Genomic DNA, 16,943 nt, shown 5'->3' with positions numbered 1-16,943 from the left:
AAAAAAAAAAAAAAAGAAAGAAAAAGACTGAAGAGTACAGAGAAGAAAAGAAAGGTCTACATGAAGTCAGTAAAATATGTTTATCTGAGCTGACAGTTCCTAATAATATCCTCAATTAGGATTACTATTTAATAATTCTCCAAAGATTTAATAAATGAAGCAAAATCCAATGATTCACTATCCTTTCACATGCCAACTTTCTTTTTTTTAATTCTTCATATTTAACAGAATGTACTCTTAGGTAGTAACTCTTGTACTAAAATGGATAGATAAAATATCTTAGCAAAGATAAATGAACAAATATATACTTAGATATATTCTGTTTAAAAATCATCAAGATAGGCTGGGAAGGTGGCTCAGTGGTAGAGTGCTTGCCTTGCATGCCTGAGGCCCTGGGTTCAATTCCTCAGCACCACATAAGCAAAAACAATAAAAGCCAGAAGTGGCTAGCTGAAGAGCTGAGGGACAGCACCCAGACCCAGAGTTCAGGCCCTACGACTGCCCCCCCCCCCAAAAAAAAAGAAGAAAGACCAGGAAGGAAAAATCATCAAGATACTTGTATTCACAATTAGACATGTTGAATTGAAACCCCTTGTACGCTGACAAATAAAAAAATAAATAATTCTTTTAAAACATTTAAAGCTAAAAATCTTTCTACTAATAAGCACAGTAAGGGTAAAGGCATGAGCTAATAGCAGGGTTAGAAAGTTTCTATTTTGGTGTGGAAAGAAAGTTCTAAATTGAAGGAACTGAAGGAATTCAGCATGAGCCCGAATGCCAAACACAACCATAACAGTTGCTCAGAAAGTATTTCTTAAAGTCTGCTATCTTCTTATTTATGAAAGCATGCCATCTCTAGTACATGTTGTCACGCTGTGTCCCCAGAAGACAAGACACTCATTCATTGTTTGGTCTGAAACTTAACAGGTCATTTTTAGGCCATCATTGGCTTTCTTAATTCTCCATCTCTAAAAATAAAATTTTTAAAAATCCAGACTGTTCTTTTTAAGTTTATACACATGCATGAAAAGAAAAAACCCAAACAGAATTTTGCATGTCCAAGTTGCTTTCTCATTGGTTGCATAACTTAAAAAAAAGGCTTTTATTTAAAAATAGAACTTGGCAAATAAATAGTCTTTAATATGGACCAAGTGCATTTGGAATGCTTTAATAAAAATAAGCAGCCAAGATATTTAACTTTGAAAAGCATCCACTGAAGACAGGCTAATTCTTTCTGACTTCATATTTTGTTGCCTTTGAAAAGAGCATGCATTTTCAGGAGACTCGACATACTGGTACATTCTACAGGTATATGATCGTGTTTTCACTTGCAACAGCAAGAAATTTATAAGGAAAATTATTGTTAAATAATAAATTGCCAGTTAACCGAGCTCTACAATTAATTATATTTTTCCCAGAAGACGTTGCTGTTTTCATTTAAACACATCAATATTTCCATAATTGTGTCTTTCATTTCTATAATTTTGAACTGTTTTCGATTTCCTACTACTTCATAAATATTGCCTATATTATTTCATAATAATGTCACAAAACTATGGTTTTATGTTGTCTTAATTTTGTTTGAGAATAGGATAACATTTACATTTATGAAAACTGAGCAACTTCCTGTAATTCTATATGTTCCAGAAAAATGCATTGAACTCAGGAATTAATTATGTCTTTAGAGATTTGGAAAAAGTTTAAAAATCAGTGGATCGATGAAGTCATGTGTTTTAGACTCAATTTTTCCTGAGTGATTGGTCATTTAAAATATTTCTTAATTATGAATGTGTAATTTATTTGTGTGTTTAATTCCAATTAATTTCATGTGTACACTTAAATATGGTATACTGTGAATTAATATTACTTTATATTTTAACATCATTTTTAGTGACTGCATGGGTTGCAATACCTCCTTTGTTATTTCCAACATCCATTTGTGTTCATTTTGCTTGTTAATTTTATTACTGTTTTCAGAGTTGAGTTTTGAGTTAGTTGTTTGTTTTCAGCTTTCCTTTCCACCTTGTTTTAACTTTATTTTTATTCTTCTTCCAGTCATTTGAATGACCTGGTTTGTGTTCCTTTCTCTGAGAAGAAATTCATAAAGCTCTGAATGACTCCTAAGTTCTGACCTAAGCTCTCAGCTTAGTTACATGTTAATGTAGTTTCTACTTGCCTGTATGACTTTTACTCTTACTTCTTCCTAGACCCAGTAAGACTTTCTTATATTTCTGAATATTTGAAGTTTTTTGTTGTATTTTTGTTTTTTGGCCAGTTGTGGTGTCTGAACTCTGGGCCTAGGCACTGTCTCAGTTTTTCAGCTCAAGGCTAGCGCTCTATCACTTGAGCCACAGCGCCACTTCTGGCTTTTTTTCTGCTTATGTGGTGCTCATACCCAGGGCCTCATGCATGTAAGACAAGCACTCTACCACTGAGCCACCTTCCCAGCCCTGTTTGGAGTTTTTAAATATATATAATGTAGCGAATAGACATATAAACAGAAAATGAGGTTGATTTAATTCTCAAAGACTGTGCTGATACTCAGTCTAAGTCTTGATAGCTAAAATAATCTTCATTACATTTGTAGACACTTGAAAATGTGGTATCTTGGTAAATAATGTGGATATTCTATTCAATAGTCCACATGTAGATTCTTTCCTAAACCTCTATTCTTCACTTACTTGTTATGTTTCTCAGTATCAAGAGATGGAGTATAGAATAGATTGTGTGGTGTCTAACGTCAGCATAGCTACTGGTTAATGATTGGTTGTAGTAGAATAGTCACACACGCAGCTGCCTACAGGGGTGCTTTTCCTGCCCCCCACGCCGGCCCCACTGGACCATTCAGTGGAAGGGTAACTCCAATGTGTTCTTGGACTGGGTTTTCTTATCTATGATTCCATGTGGTTGGACTGAATGCTTCCTGACGTTATTTTCAGATCTAACATTAAAGCCTCATTTTGTTGGTATTTTCGGAACCCAGCCTTGACTATAACAGATTTAGGTTATACATATCCCTTATTCTAAAGCTACCTGCTCCAGTACTTCTTTGAAGCAAATCTCCCTGGGAGCAGAAGTCAAGAGAGAAGAATTTTTACCAACCCGCTATTCCATCAAAATGTTTTAGAGAGGTAGAAACTGAGTCAGTATTTCTGGGGTGAATATAAAATTTTCAAAGCTATTTATTGCTTTCCAGGAATGAAAGTAAAATTTCCAATGCAATTGAAGCCAGACCTATATTTTCTCTCTCAGAAAAAAAAATTGGCACTCATGTGAATTTGTTTTCACTCTGCATTACTATTAGCCATCAAAGTATGTAAGAAAAAAGATGGAATAAATATGAGGTATTTGCATAACTGGCTAGAATCCAGAACATTCTTCCATCATAACTTATTCCATTAAGTAAAGGCCATATAGCCTCTCTAAATATTGCTGTTATTATGATTAAAAGTTGTCATCAAGAATGAAAACTTAAACTGGGTGCCAGTGGCTTACACCTATAATCCTTGATACTCAGGAAGCTGAGATCTGAGGGTCATGGTGCAAAGCCAGCACAAGCAAGAAGGTCTATGAGATGCTTATCTCTGATTAACCACAAAAAGGAAAGAAGTGGAGCTATGGCACAAAATGGTAGAACACTAGCCTTGAGCACAAAAGCTCAGGAAAAATGCATAGGCCCTGAGTTCAAGCCTCAGGACTCACACACACACACACACAGAATTAAAGCTTATATTTATTATTATGAACACTGAAAATTTCTGCTATCTTTATGATTGTCATCTACTAACATGTTATCAATTAAAAATGAAACTCTATTATACAACTACTCAAACACGATTAAAAAATAACAATAATACATATATTAAGAATTTGAAGAAAAAGAAAAAGCTTTAACACTGAATTATGAGCAACGGATGAATAATCCAATGATTTTTATACCTGCTTTATACAGGATATCACAGTGATTGCAAAACAACAACAAAAAGCCACAGACTTACCTGTGCGATAGACAAAGTTGCCTTCGGTTTCTGATGACGATGGCGACACCAATTCTTCCTCAAATTCGTTGGAGCTAAATGATCCTGAATGGTTTCTTTGCCTTGTTTTTCCCATCATAGCAGTGTTTGTGGCCATCACATGTCTCAGAGAGTCGTTAAGGTAACGGTTCAGCAAGCTGCTCTTGTATTTGGGAGGTGACACGTAGTCCTCCGTGGCCCGAGACTCTGGCCTCCCTCCAGCTTTGATCACTGAACTCTCACTTTTCATCACAGGATGAACAGGAGTACTGTAGCCTCCTTCCTTTATGTGGTTTCTTGGAGGGTTTTCCCCATCTAAGGGGGAAAAAATATACCACTAAGATGTCCTTGAATATATCTTTCCCCAATTGTTGTTATCACACGGAGTCATTAAAAATAAATGCAGACAAAGAACATGGAATGTATAAAAATTATCATTGATAAACAAGATTACCTTTCAGGCAAAAGAAAGAAGCAATTTCTGTAATCTTTCACTATGTTTTTTTGTTTTGCTTTGTTTTGTTTCCAGCACTGGCGTTTGATCTTTAAGGCTTTAATGGTTAATGAATTTGTTTGCTCTGTTAGCAATCTCTCCCTGGAACCACACTTCCAATACAGCTATTTGCTAACTGAAATGGACAACATTGTCCATTGAGATGGACTTGTGCAGACTTTCTGTCAGGACTGGCTTTGAACTTCAATCCTCCCAATCTCAGTTAATATTTTCATGTTAATGAGTTCCCCAGAAAATGTTTTTTTTTCTAACAAGATAAATTTATAAGCAAGAAGAAACAGTCGTCATTCTGTTGATAGGTATTATAACGTGTAATTCTGTTGGTGTAAATATAGGATTGTCAAAACAGAGTGACTTCATGCAATCTACAGGACAGTTTTGGCACTGGAAAATTTTATAGGGCTCATCTTAAAGCCAGCAACTGAGGAGACTTCCTTCTCACAAAGGCAAAGCAAAGAGAGCAAAAGAAAAGTCTTGACCAACCTTCAGAGCAGGAATCGTCACTGCTTACGCTGAGCCGCTCGGCATTCCCTTGAACATACTTGTTATATAATTTGATTCTTAAAGCCCAGCTTAAATCTGGCTGCCGAACAGTATTCTTAAGCCGACGTCTTGCGTTAGCAAACCAATTTGAGACCTAAAACGGTATTTTTTTCATTATGAAAATATTCAAACACGATCTCGTATGCAAGTACTTCCTCATAAATGATGTAAGCCTCTCTCTCCATCTTTGATCATTAGTCTTAGAACATAATGGCTTGAGATTTTCATATTCATTCATTCCTTCAACATGCTAAACACGTACTACATTTCTTTGGAGTTCTTTCTACATCTGGGAAGAAGAAAAATAAAGAGGGCTTATGATTTAAAAAAACGTTTAGTGAGAAGTCTAGCAAGAGACTTAAGAGAGTACAGACATAACTAATGTAACAATTATAATAATAAAAAGGATGTGTAAGCAAATACAAGGAAGACAGAAAAGCCTTAAGGTATCAAACTGTGTACCCAGGAGAAGGGAAGCACTATTTGAAAAATCAGGCTATAACTTTCTGAGAATGAGGTGATGTGCTTGCTTTGAGGAATGGCTACTCTGAGATGTTAGAATGACATACAGGTAGCCAGGTGCTACATTACTTCACTACTTCAATTCTAGCTGAGATCTGAGGATTACCATGTGAAGTCAGCCTGGCAGGAAAATCTGTGAGATACTTATCTCCAATTAATCACCAAAAAGCTGGAAGTGAACCCTAGGCTTAAGTAGAAGAAAGCTCGCCTCGAGTGAATAAGCTAAGGAATAGCAACCAGGCCCTCCTCAGTTCAAGCCCCAGTACTGGCACACACACACACACACACACACACACACACACACACACACAATCCATAGGAAAAGAATAAGCCACCCCTCCCCCCTTTATGTGGCCTCAGATTACTATACTAGTTTTCACTAGAAGTTTCATTTTTTTCTATCTTTTTTAGGGTTATGCACACTATTCAAGTCATAACTAGTGGATGAAATTGTAGTGAATTATATTTTTTTTAAAAAGCAAAAGTACATTTTCTTTTTCCTTGTCCCCATGGCTAATGCATGGTAGTTTTCCCATACATAATCAATATTCATCCTAAGCAATAGGAACTGTCATGTTGACATTTGAGCGTGATGCCGTCCTATCTCACCAGACCCCTCCCCCACCCTAAACCTTATTCTTCCTGAGATTCTCTGCCAGTCAAGCTGAGCATGTCTTCCTATGAATCAGGGGGACTTCTGTCTGTCTTTCCACCCTCCACAGGCAGACAGGACTACTCATGCAACAGATAAATATTATGTAACTGCTGTATTGGTGGCTTTGTCCTCTGCATCCCTAGGAAGACTACCATAAACAATCACCATAAACAAGCAGCTATGAATAACTGCAATATATACATAGTCGTTAAATATGGAGGCACAAAGCACCTCGTCTTCCCTAAGTACATTTCTCTAATTCATGGCCAAAACTTTCATCCAATCCACATAATTGCTAACCAAGAACTTCATACCACTCTTCTTTTTATTTTTTAATTAAGTTTTTTACTGTGAAAATACTGTACAGAGGGGTTACAGTTACATGAGCACGGTAATGAGTACATTTCCTATCCAGCATTGTTGCTTCCTCCTGTTTTCCCCTTACTATTCTTTCCTCTTAAACTTCTCTACCTCCATTCTGTGCTCTTAAATGGATCTTAAAAAACAGCATCAAGAGGCTGGGAAGGTGGCTCAGTGGTAGAGCGCTTGCCTTGCATACCTGTGGCCCTGGGTTTGATTCCTCAGCACCACATAAGCAAAAAGAAAAAAGCCAGAAGTGGCGCTGTGGGGTTCAAGTGGTAGAGCGCTAGCCTTGAGTTGAAGAGCTGAGGGACAGTGCCCAGGCCCAGCGTTCAGGCCCCACGACTGGACCTCCCTCCCCCCAAAAAAACCAGCATCAAATTCAAGTCTGCCTGTATCATTTTTAATTAAATCACTTAATTTCTTTTCTTTTCATGTGTGTGTGTGTGTGTGTGTGCGCGCGTGCAGTAATGGGGGCTTGAACTCAGGGCTTCATGCTCTTGTTTGATGCTCTACTACTTAAGCCACACCTCCACTTCCAGCTTTTGGCTGGTTAACTGAAGATCAAATCTCTTAGATTTGTCTACTCAGGTTGGCTTCAAGCCATAATCTCCAGATCTCAGGCTGCTGAGTAGCTAGGATTACAAGCCTACATGACTTTTTAATTCATGCTTTAATTAATTTATATTTATATTGCTTATATTGTTTACTTATTTATATTGTTTACTTATTTACTTACTTTTCAGTACTAGATATTGAACCTGAGGCCTGCTGGCCATATTATTGTTTACTTATTTACTTACTTTTCAGTAATAGATATCGAACCTGAGGCCTGCTGGCCAAGTCCTCTACTGTTTGAGCTATAGATTTTTTTGCTTTAGTTGTTTTTCAAATAGATTCTTGAATTTCTTATCCTCCCCACCCTCACCTGCTCCCCCAACTAGCCTCAGACTGTGATCCTTTTTCCTGCACTTCACAAGTCTTTGGGGTTACAAACACACCAGCTTTTTTTATTGAGATGGGATCTCACTAACTTTTTTTGCCCAGGTAGGTCTTGAACAGAAATCCTCCCACCCTCTGCTTCTGAGCAGTTGGGATTACAGGTGTGAACCATTGCACTCATCACTAATTATTGAGCTTTTTCACATTCTCACTCAGGACCTATAATTGTCATTTAACTTTTCTGAACTTCAGATCTTTCAACCAATAGCTGGAGGTGTAGCTCAATGACAAAGCAAGGTTGCATGGCATGTGCAAGGTTATTTTGATTCTCAAGACTAGTTTCTGATATCGTTGCCGCCTGTAAGAACTAAAACCTGGGAACACAGCTCAAGCTGTCACGTCTCAATGTGAAGTCCTTTAAGCTGGTACTCTGTTCTTGCCATTGCTTGCTCTAGCAGTCAGATTGTGGTATGCTCTCTTTGTTCCTTTCACATCTTGGACAGCTGCAATTTCCCCTATGTCAGTATTACTCATATTTCATAGAAACCCATCTCCAAGACACTTTTTTATTATCCCTAAGTAATTGTATAGAGGGGTTTCAATTCAGCATGCCAGTTTATGAGTACAGCGTGTCTTGATCAATGTCACCCCTTTTCATCATTTCTCCATCTCTCCTAACCCCCCCCTCAAATTACTTAGTTCCATTTTCACATATGTACATTGAATATTATCCCAGTCTTTTTTTCTTGCTTCCTTGAGTAAATAGCATATAATTCAGATGGAATTAGCTAAATCTTAACTAATCTTAAGTGTACCTAGCTTACACAGTACCCACATAATAATACAGTGTAAAACCTAAGTTGCCTAACAATGTTTATGTAATGAAAACAGAATTGTCTTCTAACCTAGAAAGCATGAGACTACTACAGTCGTGATGTATAAAAATGGGAGACCTTTAAATGTCATAGGGGATTAATTAACCTTTCATAAACAGGGGTCATATCCTTCTCAATGTTTTATATACTCAGAGTTCTTAGCATATTAAAATAGAAACCTATGAAGAGATTTTCCAAGAGAGGTTTGTTGATATCTACCACAGCCTATTTTTAAACTAATTTCATAAATTAGACTGATACCCACTCTGCTAATATATCTACACTGCCAGTATTGTATTGCCAAAAGTGTACCGTACAACCCAACACCTGGATACAGTCTGAGGCACTTATTAATTGATTGCTTTTTTATTTTAATTTTGGTGTGCTGGTACTGGGGCTTGAACTCAGCATCTAAATACTGTCTCTGAGCTTTTTTGCTTATGGGTGGTTGGTGATCTACCCACAGCTATACTTCCAACTTTTTAATGGTTAACAATAGATAAGCATCTCACAAGACTTTCTTGCTTAGGCTAGCTTTGAACTGCAACCTCAGATCTCCGCCTCAGTCTGAGGCTTTTAATATCTACTTGCACAGCACCCAGCAAGCAGCAGCAAACAAATCGCTGGTTAATTAATTTGCATAACTTATTTTTGCATAGTTTTCTGATTGATTAATGCAAACTCCATATCACACTGATGGTAAAAATACCAGTTCCAGTTTTCCCTTTTATCTACTATGGATTCCTTCAAGGTATCCTTCATCTTCTCTTCAAATTGTATTTTGTACAAAAAAAGGCCTTCTTACCAAAGGCAGAACCCCACGTTAATGGCAAGTTAAATGCTTTGAAATCTGTACATTTTATGGTGGCTATTTAAACTACTAAATATCTAGAAGTTGGAAGAAATACTAGATAATTTTCATACAACTTAAACCTAAGTGTATGCATTCATCATATTGAGAGAACAATCGTTAAATTTATAATGAATCCAAAATAATAAGCCAACATCTGTCCAATATACAGAATTAACAAACGTATTCTGGATTATTCAGCTGAAATATTGACTACTTCATTTCTATACTAAGTAGAATAACACTCGGATTAATGTCTAAAAGCCCATCTGAGACTCTGTTGAACATTTAACAGATGTATGAATGAAGCCTTGCTATTGTTAAAGATGTACTTATTCAGCAGGAGTACTTAATGCTCAGATGTAACAAAACTATCTCTACATAGGGGTAGCAATCTTGTAACACTTTCATTTTGGCCAAAAGCTACAATGCCAGCAGCACAAGGCACAGTAGTTTAGAGTTTCTTTTACAGGAAGAGGAAATACTAACTCCAGTCATTAATTCTTGGTAAGCTGCATATCTTGCAGTTTCACAAAGGTCCAATCTTATACTGTAGTGTGTTATTGCACAGCAAAGTCATTTCTATTTGTTTGACGTTTGTAATGTTTGAACAATGGTCAATAGAAATCAAACACAACAGAATATGTTGGTTGGTCAGTTAAAAATCAAAGCAGAGCTGGATGTGGTGGCTTATGCCTGTAATCCTAGCTACTCAGGAGGCTGAGATCTTAGAATGGCAATTTGAAGCCAGCCTGAGCAGCAAAGTCCATGAGACTTTTTTCTTCAACTAACCACCCAAAATGCCAGAAGTAAATCTGTGACTCAAATGATAGAACACTAGTCTTGAGTAAAGAAAGCTCAGGGATAGTGCTCATGCCCTGAGTTCAAGCCCCAGGGCCTGCACACGCGTGCACACACAGGCACATGAACACACACACATGAATGCACATACACACAATTAGTCAAAATATGCACATACACGAACCAACTCCCTGTTAATTTGATTAAAAATACTCATTATTTCTTTAAGAAAACGTCAGATTGGTAATGCATACGAGAGTTACACATACTTCTAATAAATTAGGACATACTCCCAAGTCAAATAACAGAAATAAGTAAAAGCTGTATAACATTTCCCTTGGTTTCATTTTCCAGGGAGACAAAAAGAAGGTGTTGATTAATGTCCATAGAGTTTGTATTTGTCAGAAAAAAATAGCTTTCAAAGTTATAAAAAAAATCCCCATCTTTTTGTTTCTAGGCTTCATGGGATGGTTTCCATCCTTCCCATTTCTAGCAAAGGAAGGTCAAATTACCTTGTATGCAAAATCTGAGACATAACCACAAGGAAAATGTTAAGTGTAAAAGAAATTCCCCAAATATAAGGTATTTTCATACTGCAGTTGAGAAATAAAACAGTTGCACTGACAACTTGTTCATCTAAACCATGAGGAATAGGAGCTAAGAATACTGCAGTCAACAAGAAATGCCTGGACAGAAATAAATGAAGGAATCCTTATTTATCTACAGACATCGATCTATAACATACATTCAGACCTTTTGAAACTAAAATGAGCTATACTTGTGTCTGGTTTTATGGAACTATCAGCCAGCATGAAACATAAACTATTTTCTGCCTATTCCTTACAATATAATGGGTTTTCAAACTAGAACACTTCAGGGTGCAAGCATTCTTCAGTTGATAGGCATGCTGGAACTTATGTGGTGATTTTCCTGCTATTATACAAAACAAAGCTACTGTCTCTACAAATATATATGGGTAGTTCACCATATGGAAAGCACCAGGCCATGGGTTAAATCCCATGCATCACACACGATTGCTTGCTCTAGAAGTCTGACTCCATAGGAGAAGCTGATTCACAGGGAGAATCTGACTCATTAATTTCCAGGGATCAAAAGCTTTACTTAGATCACAGCTTTATATATTTTCCCCAGAAGTAAAAAATATTTCCATAATTTATGCAATGTTCCATACAGCTAGAATTTGCTTTGGATGTCTATGTTTGACTTTTACAAACTTCTATATTTCAAAATGTGTGCATATAGGTACATATAACATACGTATATTTTTTTACATAGACATACCATTGTGCATAGTTAGTTGAAAATAACTGGATTAGATGTAATTGCCTTAGATGTAACTGCCTTTTTCCATTTATCATGTTAAAGCTTACGAAATCAACTTCATTTACAGTAAAATTTGGAAATAATTGTTACACATGTTTCACTTTTATATTAGTAGTATAACAATCTTCATCTCATTAAAAATTAGGTATCTTATGTGTTTTTATATTGTGAGAACTAATGTCACAGGAAGAAAATAAGTTTGAATAAAAGTCCCATAAATTAGAAAAATGAAATAACTTTAATAAGCCATAAATGCTAAAGCACCTCATTTGCATTCAAAGTTAATTCTTTTTTTCTGTTTGTTTGGGGTTTTTTGGTCCAGTCATGGGGCCTGAACTCTGGGCCTGGGCGCTGTCCCTCAGCTCTTCAGCTCAAGGCTAGTGCTCTACCACTTGAGCCACAGCACCACTTCCGGCTTTTTTCTTTTTGTTTATGTGGTGCTGAGGAATCGAACCCAGGGCCTCAGGCATGCAAGGCAAGCACTCTACCACTGAGCTACCTTCCCAGCCCCTCAAAGTTAATTCTGTATTGAAATGTTAGCTACTTGTATTTGTAGCTCAATAAAACTACTGCATGAAAATTTAAATATTTCAGGTTGGTGGTAGAGTGCCAGCCAAGCAAACTCCAGGCTTTGAATTCAAACTCCAATACCACCCAAAAGAAAAACACAATTTATGTCTCTCCTCATAACAAGTGCTACTTTCCATAATTTTTAAGTGTTCTAAAATATGCCAATTTTTGCTTTATGTATAAACATGTCAAGCATTAAATATAAAACCATATAATCAACCAAAATAATGTAATGTTTTGTTGGTGACATCATTGTTAAATATTCAAATAACCCTATAAATTAGTATGTGTTAAAAATAAATAGCATGCCTGTTTTAACTGAAATTGGGGGTTATGCATTTATTTTCACGTCAAATTTTCCTAATTGTAGTAATTTATTTAGCAACAACATAGGTAAATCATCGCAAAACTCATAGCTTTATGTTAAGCAGATATAAAACCAAGCTCCTTACTATAAGTAATGAGGTGTACAAAATTTCATAAATGCAATCATTTGTGCAATTAACTGTAATGTATATTTCTGAAATTTCTACTGCAATATATAAAATATCCAGCCCACCCTGCTCCTTCTCTTTTTTAAATCTATCTCTTCTGCCACATGTATAAAAGTTCATATCACCAGACTTATTAATGAACACTGTGGTATAATGGAGAAAGCACTAGGTTGGGAATTACATTATTATAATAATTATTATTTGTTTTTATTTCCAGGCCTACCTCTCCCCTTTCCATTTACCTTGGTTATATCATCAGTAAAGTGCCAATAATAACTGATATACATCACCAAGTTTGGAAAATATCAAATAAAATAATGATCAAAGAAGTTAGAGCTTGTGAGTCTAGCTACCAAGGAAGCTGAGATCTAAGGATCATGATTCAGAGCAAGACTAAGCAGGGAAGTCCTGAGACTTTTATCCCCAATTAAGTATCAAAAAAGCCATAAGTGAAACTGTGGCTCAAGTGATACATCACTATTCTTGAGCAAAAAAAGCTTAGGGACATTGCCCAGACCTTGAGTTAAAACTCCAAGATGGGCACACATGAAAACGTTAAATACAGTGTGTGTTCATTAGGGAAGAAGCAAAATTGTGCCATCACTCTACACTAGACAATGTGACCCAACCATTTGAGATCTGAATCCTGTCTCCTGCCCAGTACCACAACAGGAGCTGTGGTTACTTACAACTAATAGTATTTTTTTAAATTTCCTTTCTTTTTCTGTTCTTTCTGCATTAAAAAAAAAAAAAACTTCTACTATGCACCCGTGGTTCATGTCTATAACCCTAGCTACTCATGAGGCTGAGATCAGAGGATCATAACAGACAGCCAGAGCAGGAAAGTCTATAATTCTCTTCTCTCCAAAAAGCCAGAAGTGGACCTATGGCTCAAGTGGCAGAGTGCCAACCTTGAGCAAAAAAGCTAGACCACACTCAGGTCTTGAGTTCAAGCCCCAGATTAGTGAGAACACGCATGCACACACGTGAGTGAACACACCTACACACACACACACACACACACACACACACACACCCTTCCTACCTTTCCATCTTCCCATTTATCAATGATGGTAACTTTGAATGTTATTCTGTACTTGAGCTTTAATGTAGGCTTTCAATATGTCACCTTATGGTGGAATAGTTTTCTCTAACTTTTTGGAAGGGAGGTCCAGGGCCAGCAGCTTTAGCATTACCTGAGAGCTTGCTATACTTGTTAAATGCACATGATTGACCCTACTTCGTATTTACTGAATCAAGACTTCTGGGGGTGGGATGAACTATTTGTGTTTTCACAAGCTCTGCAGGCGATTCTGGTGTAGCCCGAAGTTTGAAATCCATGCGGGGACTTATCATCTGTGTCCATCCTTCCTCGTTCCTGAATCCCCATCCCCAGCTACAACCTGCCTTCTTCACATTCCACCCCTAAAGACACAACTTGCAATTCCTCCTGGCCGGATCATCTGCATTGAAATGACAGCTAGGGATGAGAGGAAATTCGGACACCCCCCCCCCAGCAGAATTCTGCACCTGCGCCTTGCCAGCATCCCGAGCCAGAGCCTTCTGGCCCCGTCTCTCAGTTCTCTCCTTCCCCAGGGACTGGGGGAGGTGGTCACCTGTTCGACCACACTCCCCACGAAGGGAGCCTGGGAGCCCGAGGGGCCTCCTGATTACCTGCACTAGCGTCATCTGCGAGCCGAGGGCCAAGAGGATCTTCTCGGTCTTGGTGGGGTACGGGTTGTCACGGTGCTTATAAAGCCACTGCTTGAGCGGCCGCGCCATGTCTTGAAGTGCCTGTCTCTTGTGCCTCACCTTTCCGCCATTCTGCCGGGTCCTGGGACACGGGGAGAAGAGGAAGCCAGGGTGAGAGATGGTCTAGAGGGTGAAGGTCGGGACCCTCCATGCCAGGGCACATTTCTGGGGTTGCAATCTAGAGCAAGGGAGGGATTGATCACCAAGTCCCTCTGGCACCCTTCCCCCCCCCCCGCCCAGGGGCTTCTAGCTCCGCAGGGCGCCCCATCCCCAACCAGCCAGAGGTTGGGACAAACCACAGTGAGGGCGGAGTTTCTGGGTGGGGGGGGGGAACATCATTTTCTAAGTGTCTCTGAAATTATCTGCGTGTCGTCAGTCACTGCAGGATGCTAGGTTTATCATGAGCAACGGGGGACACCTTGAACTCGGTCACTGAAAACTTGTAGGAGAGGGAAGTTCAATGGTTTGAAAGAAATGGTTAATCAAGCTGCAGGTGTGGATAGCAAGGTTAATTATAAGCCTTTCAGCGCCAGCTGACATCACGCGCAACCACGGTCTGCAGAGCGGGGTTGGGTTGGCCGCCTCTCCAACGTGCTTTCAGGGAATTCCAATGTAGCACCCTAAGCTTCCAGCTGTGGGTGCACAGGGAAAGGTCACCCGCTCAACGACAGGAATAAAGCAAGAGATGACAGCCACCCCAGCTGCCCCCTCCCCGGCTTAATCCTTCCATCTTCTGGACAACGAGGACATTTTCCAAAGGAAAGGTTTGTGGCAGAGCACAGGTCTTTAAAAACAAAACAAAAAAACCACTAGGATCCTTTTCCCTACGAAATGAGAGTTAAAGTGATGAAAGTTCTGTCTCATCGGGTAAAGTTAAAAGATCCAGGAAACTTGAAGGTGGCTGAAGCATCCCTAAGCCTGGAGCCCAAGCCTCGGGTGCTGCGCTCCCGCGAGGCTCCGGGAGGTGTCGCCCGCTGCCGCCCGCGCTCCCCTGTGCATCCCGAAGCTGGCGCGCCTGCGCCGCTGCCTGCGGGACTTCTGTGTCTTTAAACCCTTTGAAATGCAATTCCAGCCGAACCAAGTGGCAGTAGCATTTTAACGAAACCCAATCTCTATTTTACAAACCAGCTACTCCGCAGAACAGGCAGCTGATGCAATCTTTCAGGTGGAAGCGGCCAGGACGGCCGTCCCTCCCCTTCCCTCCCCCCAAGGACACATCAGAACCGACCGGGTCACCGACTGCCCTTTACCTCCCGGAGCCCGGGCAGATGGCCACTGGCGAGCTCCTGCCCCTCAGCCAGCTCCCCCAACCCTATTAAGCCGAATGCCGAGCCGGCGGGTCCGCGGCCTACCCCTCCGGGCTCGCCGCGGGCCTCGCCGAACTGCGCGCGCGCCCAGGATAGACACGGAGCGAGATCTGACCTTGCCAAACACCCTAGTCCCAGACCGATATAGATAGATCCGTGAGGCCACGGCCAAGGTCTCGTCTCTGATGAGAAAGAAGAAGCCGCGCCCCCCACTCCCCGCCTCCCAAGGCCTGAGCAGGGCATCTCCAAGTAGGGCGCTCTGCCCGGTTCCAACGCATCCGGCTCGGACGGACAAGAAACTACCTAAGATTCAGGTAGCGGAGCACCTAGCGGCAGTTTCAACTCCCTCCGTTCCCAACAAGCCTCTTTGAGACCAATCCCGTGTTTTAGAAAGCCAGACCCTTAAAGCGAGGACGCGTGAGCCTGGAGGTGGGGATCTGTCCTTTTACGGGCACTCTGGACCCCCAACCTTTAGGTCCTCGTGCCCGTGGGCTCCCCGCGCCCTCCACCCATCGGCTGCAGGCGGGCAGGGCTCCCAGGAGAGTGCGCTCACCCGGTCCTCCGGTGTCTCAGGCCCAGGTTGTCCTTCAGGGGCCGGCCGTCGGGAATACCCACCTCGGGGCGGGTATGGGGGCTGTCTAAGACACCGCCAAAGGCCCGGCCGCCCCGCTCCCGCTCCTGAGCGCTCCGATCTTCAAACAGCACCGCGCCGCTGAGCTTGTTGAAGACGATGGTGTTCATGGTGCGGGCTGGCGGGGATGCGCCGCGCGGCCGCAGCGCCTCGGGGCCGGGCCGCCGGGAGCTCCGTGGCAGGGCTCGGGTTCTAGGAGATGAAGGTGCATCACGTTACTCGCTGACACGGCTCAGGTTCCTGCAGGTCCCCCGCGCCCTGGACTTGGCAGGGACGCGGGGCTGCAGAGCCGAGGGGCGGAGCAGAACCGTGGCTTCCGAACCAGGGAACGCCCGACTTGTCCCCACCTGGTAGACCGCATCCACCACCGACACTACCATCCACACACTAAAGAGCCCAGGTGGATCGCTGCCCTTTTTGTTGCCCAGGCGATCAAGCTCCCACCCCCTACCTCCTGGAACTTCAACCAGGAATAATTACGCACAGAAGCAAAGGAAAACACCAAACAAAGCTCCCGGTCTCCGGGAGAAGCATGTTTGAGATCGCGTAGCCCGAGAGGCAATGAACCGGCGTGCGCTCTTCAATTAAAACAGAAGGCTTTGGGCCGTCGGGAAGGATTGCAGGGAAGGGCAGATTTGGGGGTAATAGGGACAAGAGTATCCACAGCCCCCAATTAATGAGTCCCAGTCCTAGGGTTCCAGAGATGATCTTCTTCTTCCTTTCTCTTCCTCTTCCTCCTCCTCCTCCTCCTCCTCCTCCTCCTCCTC

At 40.9% G+C, this 16,943-nt stretch overlaps 1 protein-coding gene across 1 annotated transcript in view; it reads right to left on the bottom strand.

The window, feature by feature from the left end:
• The window catches only part of Mkx (mohawk homeobox), a 64,497-nt gene extending 48,211 nt beyond the window's left edge, over positions 1-16,286 (bottom strand). The window contains exons 1-4 of the mRNA XM_013014656.1: positions 16,099-16,286; positions 14,161-14,320; positions 5,014-5,167; positions 3,999-4,331 (exon numbers count right to left, since the gene is read on the bottom strand). Coding sequence (XP_012870110.1) covers positions 3,999-4,331; positions 5,014-5,167; positions 14,161-14,320; positions 16,099-16,286 — 835 coding nt within the window. The remainder of the gene's footprint in view (positions 1-3,998; positions 4,332-5,013; positions 5,168-14,160; positions 14,321-16,098) is intronic.
• Between the last annotated feature and the right edge of the window lie 657 nt (positions 16,287-16,943).

This window comes from Dipodomys ordii, unplaced genomic scaffold (genome assembly GCF_000151885.1).
Source record: "Dipodomys ordii isolate 6190 unplaced genomic scaffold, Dord_2.0 Scaffold24, whole genome shotgun sequence".
NCBI lineage: Eukaryota > Metazoa > Chordata > Mammalia > Rodentia > Heteromyidae > Dipodomys > Dipodomys ordii.
The sequence above is the reverse complement of the archived record's forward strand: the minus strand, read 5'-3'. Positions and strand labels throughout refer to the sequence as shown.